The following is a 7404-nucleotide window of genomic DNA, read 5'->3' as shown; positions in this document are numbered from 1 at the left end:
ATATATATATATATATATAGTCTGAAAATAATGTCTTATCTTACACATTTTTGCTTCTCAAGTAAATGTCTTGTTTTAAAGACGTTTAGATATATTGGATCTGTCAAACACAATATAAAAATACTGATTAACTGAATTATTTTGTTTGCAGAAGTGTCACTATAGTTTAGTTTTTTATAGTTTGTTATAACAAACCTCATTTATTTCACAGGAGAGCTTGGCGTTGGCTTGTGAGCATATGAAGAAGATCCGGGCTGACATGGGCGGCACAAACATACTGGCTCCTCTCAACTGGATCCTACGGCAGCCCATGCAGAGAGGTCACTTATAAAATTATATATAATTTTTTAAATATATAATAATTATTATGAGTTGTTACTGGTTCTCAGCAATGCTGAAAACCCTTTTTTAGCTGCTTAATATTTTTGTGGAAAAGAAATCGTTTTAAACGAGTAATGCAAAATACAAAATACATCTCCTCATTTATTTCACAGGAGAGCTTGGCGTTGGCTTGTGAGCATATGAAGAAGATCCGGGCTGACATGGGCGGCACAAACATACTGGCTCCTCTCAACTGGATCCTACGGCAGCCCATGCAGAGAGGTCACCCTCGCCTGCTCTTCCTCCTGACCGACGGAGCCGTTAGTAACACGGGGAAAGTTATTGAGTTGCTCCGCAGCCACGCCAGGTTCACCAGGTCAGAGTTTGCACATTCCCATTCATGCATTTGCCAGATGCGTTTTTCCCAAAGCAAGTTACATTGCATTTAAGGTGTATATTTTATCAGTTCATGCATTCCCTGGGAATCGAACCATGACCTTGGCGTTGCTAGTGCCGTGCTCTGCTGTATAATGTGCTGTTGCATTGTAATCTCAGATAATTGTTAGCGTCCATCAAATACGATTGTACTGTGTAATTAAAAGGTTGTGCTAATGTATTAATCTGAACATTTGGTGGATTTTTAGGACATTTGGAAAGTGTTCATCAACTCAAGATCTTGTTTATTTTATTTTATTTTATTTTTTACTGAACAGCACACATTGACTTATTCAACAAGGTCATGAAGCATTCACTAATGAGTTTGGAAGCCATCTCTGATAATAAAGTAATAATAAAAATATAGAAAACCTTTTACATTTAAGGAAACAGTTCAACCAAAAGGTAATATTCTCAAATGCGGCTCATCAAAACACATCACAGGTTTGACCGTGTTTGTTCTTTCTAGAAATGTAAATACAACAGTTTGCTTGAATTATAATACTTTACCTAGTTGGGAACAGTGTTTATTTATATTCTATTGTAGTATTTATTGTATAGAATTTGATTTATTTGAATTTCAGTTTTTTATTTTCATTTTAATTTTAGTCAAAGTTTAAGTAATTTTACGTGATTTAATATATATATATATATATATATAGTAATACATAGAATTGAAATAATATACATATTTTTAATGAGTAATGCAGAATCGTTTATGTTGACCTCTTCCTTTTGTGTGCGTTCACAGGACGCAATGGTTGTGATTCTGAAAAGTCTTTTCCCAGCATGCTTATTCAACATAGTGGGCTTCGGATCCAAGTTCAAAACGCTGTTTGCCACCAGTCAGAGCTACGATGAGGTTAGTCACCCGCAGGGATCTGCACTCACTGCCCTCATTAGATCAGCAGTTACTGTCCAGAGGATCAATGCTTGTGTTTTTCTGCCGGGATCCAGTGGAAAAGGTCTGGGTTTATATAGTGAACATCTAGTAGAGTTTCATACTGATTTTATCATTTATATAAACACTGCTTAATCAGTGCACTGCAAAAAATCATTTTCTTTCTCAGTATTTTTGTGTTATTTTCCAGCACAAATATCTAAATATTCCTAAATCAAGATATATTTACTTTGAAGACAATCTTGTCTTGTTTTCTGAAAATGTAGCAAAATGAAGTAACTTGCATGCTTAAAACAAGAAAAAAAAATCTGCCAGTGGGATAAGAAAAATAAACTATAAAAACATGTTTATTTTTCTAAGTCTGTTGGCAGATGTTTTTTCTTGTTTTAAGAGCAAAGTGACTTAATTTAGTTATTTTGCTTTTAACCCTTGTGCAACCTTTTGGACATTTTTGTCTTTTTCAGGTTTTTTTTTTTTTTTTAATCATTTTGCCTGTGTTATTGCCAACTGCATACATTTTGGCACAGGTGTGTATTTTTATTGGAATTTTACTATTTCACTTCCATTTCCTTTAATAAATCTGTTTTGCACTAGGTACAAAAAAATGTTCCTCTCAGGACCTTAAGGACAAAAATGTCCCCATTGAGACCCATTAAAACGGCTATTTTTAATCGCAGTGCCATTTAACTGTAAAATGATGCATTTTTTGTTAATAGGCTTTCATTCTGTTGGCAAGGCTTTAAAATAAATGTTTTTATAATTTTTTATTTTATTTCAGTTTTGGTAATTGTTGTACTTAAACTTGTTTTATTTCAGAATAAGTTCACATTTTTGTACAGTATAAGTTTTGCATTTAATAAGTATTTTTTCAGCTTTATTTCAATTTATGAAACTTTTACTAGTTGTAGTTAGAGAACCATAACAGCACTGATCGTGACTGAGTTTAAATGGTTTTGGATAGATTAAGAATTATTCTCAAAAATATACTGAGAACATAAATGTAACTGGAAAGACAATTTACTCTATATAAAGTTGAATATTGACAATAAAGACTTTACATTTATTTTGGATAAGAAATTTATGTAAATTGATTATTAATCCAATAAAAAAGAGAATATTTCAGCAAACTAACACAAACAGATGTTAAACAGTTCCCCTGAAAGTAAACATTCTGTCGTTCTTTACTCAACCTCATGTTGATCTAAACCTGTATGACTTTCACTGTTCGTCGGAACATAAAAGATATATTGAAAAAGGTTTCAGTGTTTTCTTTTAATGAAACTCAATGGAGTCCAATGTTGTTTGAACCCCAGAATATCTTCTTATGTGTGCAGAAAAATAAAGTCACTCAGGTTGGAAACAACACCAAGGTGAGTGAATGATGACAGAATAATCATTTTTGAGTGAGCTATCTCTGTTGAATATGCTAAATAGATAATAATATATCATATTGTATAGCATTCACTATCATGACTTGGAATATAGTGCTGGAATCATACATCATATATGGTGCCTTTCTAGTGCAAACCAGCTTCTGCTCACAATATGTTTTCATTTATATGGAAAAGAGCAGCTTGGACAGTCTTAAAAATATCCTATTTTATTTTCCACATAAGGTTTTGGAACGATTTGCTGATTAAATGACTCATAATTCAAATTTTTATTTTTTGGGTGAACTAAACCTTTAATATCATAGGTTCAAGGATACAGAGCTGCAGAACTATTCAGGTAATAAGATCATAATCAGATCGGCGCAGCCGCTAGCAACAGTAAATTGATGTCTCTCCGTCTAATCCTTTTAGATCCGCACTAGCCATAACGCGGCTGGGATTCGCAGGCTTTGTTTCCGCACTCCGCTGCTTCCGAGAGGCTTCCATCTCCATGCACCTCCAGTACATTTATCACCTGCCGAGACGTTCACCTCAGAGAAGCACTTCTTTTCTTCCCCGTCCTCCTAGAACAGATGCTACAATAGCTTTCTTTCAAATGAATGGAGGAACCCGTGGGTTTTAACAGCCGTTCCTGCAGTACAATAGACACACGATGGCTGGGAAGTGCCATGGGTCTTCTTTAAAATGAGACCAAACTTAACTCTGTGCTCCCAAGCTTAAAATTTTTTTGACAGACTTTTTTGTCCACAATGGACCTATGTGTAACGCACAAGGGTTAAGTAAATACATCTTGATTTATGTTTAGATATTTGCATTAAAAGAGAAAATCTCTGTGGCAAATAGTTTTTTTCTTTTTCTTTTAAGCATAAATGTAATGAAATTTAAGGGTTTTTGGTTTTTGAAAAGGTTTGACAGTGGACTATGCGTCCTCTTTTGCTCTGAGATATACTGTATATATATATATATATATTTTTTTTTTTTATGCATAATTTATTTACTTACATAGTTAGAAATACTCAACTAAATGTATTTAAAAAAAAAAGAAAATAAAAAATGAACCATTGTGCCCAATACTCATATGTAGTGTGCATGTGTATGTATATACTATATATATATATAAAAGTATAAAAAATTTACTTTTTTATTTCTTAAAAGCCTAAAAAGTGGATGTAGTACCCAGTACTAGTATGTAGTATTTTATTTTAGTATTTCTTTTTACATTTATTATATATTTACTTATGTATAGCTCATTATGAAGAAGAATAGAGGGGGGTGGATTAATTTATTTTAAAAATCTAAGAAAAAATGCACTATTGTACCTAATTCTAGTATGTAGTATTTTAGTTTAATTGATGTATATTTATTATATCTTTAATTGTGTATAGTTCCTTATGAAAAAGTGATTACAAAAAAAAAGGCTAATGAAAAATGGACTGTTGTACCCAATAATGTCGATATGGTATTTTAGTTTTTTATTCATGTATTTTATATTGTGCTGTAATATTGTGTTGCTAGCTTAGCAACATCCTAAAGTGAAACTGTATTGGAATCAGTCGTTGGTTTGTTGGTCTATTTGCAGGTTTTAGTAGGGACCAGTTTAGGCTGGTTTAAACCGTTTTTCAGCATAGCTGTAAGTCTCTGTTGAAGACTGCTATTTGTGTGCAGTATGCAGTTGCAGTCTATCTAGAGCATTCCTAATCAGTCTGTTTCATTACGGATGCTTCCTTTGTAGGCGGCAGACATGAAGCCTGCTCACTAGACTGTGAGACAGAGAGTTGCACAATCTATGTTAGTTGCTGAAGAAGATTTGATGCTTATTATTCAAATAAACAATATGAATATGTTCCTGTTCCTGGCTTTCTGACAGCATGCTTGCCAATCCCAGAATTAATAAAGCAATAAAGTTCAGAGAATTAAAGTGATATTGTTTGGCAGAGCGTCATCCAATAGAGGTGCAGTTTCTTCATAATGTAATGCTCTTCTGATGTTTTCACAGACTCACCGCACCTGTCGTGTCTGTGTGTGTGTGTGTTTGCATCATGGCAGGTGTTATACGTTCGGGATAGGCCAGGGTGCATGCAGAAGGCTGGTTTTAGGACTGGCCGCTGTTTCCAGAGGCACAGCTGAGTTCCTGGCAGAAGGAGAACGACTGCAACCCAAGGTCCTCATTTCCTCTGACATGTTTATCTTCCAACAGCCTGCTATTTTGAATGTCACCGCAAAGCAATTACAGCAGCCACGTAAATTGTGGAGTGTCCAAATGTATTAGCAATTAACAATTGGTTTTGTTTAGTCAAACATGTGTTAGGATAATAATCATAGCTGACATGCCTTCTTTCCCTGGTGTTTAATACTAGCATCTATATTTCCCTGTTTTATTCTATAGACTGTGCTATGACTCATAATTCAAATTTTTATTTTTTGGGTGAACTAATCCTTTAATATCATAGGTTCAAGGATACAGAGCTGCAGAACTATTCAGGTAATAAGATCATAATCAGATCGGCGCAGCCGCTAGCAACAGTAAATTGATGTCTCTCCGTCTAATCCTTTTAGATCCGCACTAGCCATAACGCGGCTGGGATTCGCAGGCTTTGTTTCCGCACTCCGCTGCTTCCGAGAGGCTTCCATCTCCATGCACCTCCAGTACATTTATCACCTGCCGAGACGTTCACCTCAGAGAAGCACATGTATTAGCAATTAACAATTGGTTTTGTTTAGTCAAACATGTGTTAGGATAATAATCATAGCTGACATGCCTTCTTTCCCTGGTGTTTAATACTAGCATCTATATTTCCCTGTTTTATTCTATAGACTGTGCTCTCTTGATTGAAACACTAGGTAGTGTTTGACCTGGCGGTTATTTGTGTCTTTGGCAGATGATTAAGTCGCTGAAGAAGTCCATGACATCAGTACTGACTGACATCTCCATTGAATGGCTGTATCCAGAGACAAAGGAGATCTTGCTCTCTCCAGTCGGGGCGACCTGTCTGTTCCCTGGTGACCGGCTGATTGGATACAGCGTGGTCTGTGATACCTCCAGATATCACTCCAACCCCAAATCAGTAAGTCATCCATCCATCCATCTACAATTATTATACTATATTTTTATGTTATTTATATACAATAATATTAATATTGATAATTATTACTATCAGTAATAGTAGTGGTAGTAGTGTTATTGTCACGGCTGTGTCGAGGAAGGCACACGAGAACACTTCCATCTCCATGCACCTCCAGTACATTTATCACCTGCCGAGACGTTCACCTCAGAGAAGCACTTCTTTTCTTCCCCGTCCTCCTAGAACAGATGCTACAATAGCTTTCTTTCAAATGAATGGAGGAACCCGTGGGTTTTAACAGCCGTTCCTGCAGTACAATAGACACACGATGGCTGGGAAGTGAAGCTGTGGTGTAATTTACTGCCTTAAACAGCACTTGCCCTCCACAGACGATTCAGAATAATCACAAATGTGTCTTGCTGCACTCTCTACTGTGAGGACACGACTCGGCTTTCTTTGCTTGTTAGGGAAGAATGTTTCTCAGCAAACTGATCTGATTGCCCATCCACACTTTAGTAAATGGACAGATGTGTTCCCTGTTCTCTCATATATCACACGCGGTGAGCTGCAGATGTTGCTGCCTACACTGAAGGTCACTCATCTTCAATTACTACTGTTTGCCTTCAGATACTGTGTATTAAAGCTCAAATCTAGAGATTGTAGAAATTTCAAACATAACTTCAATATATCAGCTTGGTTCCAAAACCTAGGGAGCTGCCTACCTAGACAGCATTTTAAGACATCATAGGCACTGTAGTAAAACAGCGTATCTTCATGCCTGAAATGATCATTAGTAGTGACATTTTACTGACATTGTGCACATCGCAGAATTCAACGACATGAAAAATTGAGCTTGCATAGCTAGAAGCAATTTTTTTTTCTGGTTTAAGATAACGGGCACACGAGAACAATGATAGAATTAATATGTAGTTTAATAACATCCAAGATGAAGATAATCCACAGAGAATGAAGGGTAGACACACACCAACACAAACGTAATACCGGACAAAGAAACACTGAACAGAATGCAACTTATATGGAGAACATAAATTAGGATAATTACTAGACACACCTGAACATAATTACATAATCAACAGGAGACAGAAACTAGGTCACACAGAGCACATGGGAAATTAAAACAGTCCTGGGGTGTGACAGATCGCCCCCCTCCCGGAAGGCGCGACCTCGCGCCGTGGAGAAAAAGGGATGGGACGGAGGGGGACTACGGAAGAGGACAAACAACAGAGTCCAGGGTGGTGATGATGGAGGGAGGAGCCAGGGTGACAATAGAAGG

The 7404-nt window shown here is 36.2% G+C and overlaps 1 protein-coding gene across 1 annotated transcript in view; it reads left to right on the top strand.

Annotated features, from left to right (window-relative positions):
• LOC107714920 (von Willebrand factor A domain-containing protein 5B1-like) overlaps positions 1–7404 on the top strand; it is a 40894-nt gene that overhangs the window by 13614 nt on the left and 19876 nt on the right. Inside the window, exons 8-10 of the mRNA XM_016520919.1 lie at positions 495–697; positions 5095–5209; positions 5928–6113. Of these exons, the coding sequence (XP_016376405.1) occupies positions 495–697; positions 5095–5209; positions 5928–6113 (504 nt within the window). The remainder of the gene's footprint in view (positions 1–494; positions 698–5094; positions 5210–5927; positions 6114–7404) is intronic.

Source organism: Sinocyclocheilus rhinocerous, unplaced genomic scaffold, assembly GCF_001515625.1.
Source record: "Sinocyclocheilus rhinocerous isolate Xijiao unplaced genomic scaffold, SAMN03320098_v1.1 scaffold28, whole genome shotgun sequence".
In the NCBI taxonomy this organism is placed as follows: domain Eukaryota; kingdom Metazoa; phylum Chordata; class Actinopteri; order Cypriniformes; family Cyprinidae; genus Sinocyclocheilus; species Sinocyclocheilus rhinocerous.
The sequence above is the reverse complement of the archived record's forward strand: the minus strand, read 5'-3'. Positions and strand labels throughout refer to the sequence as shown.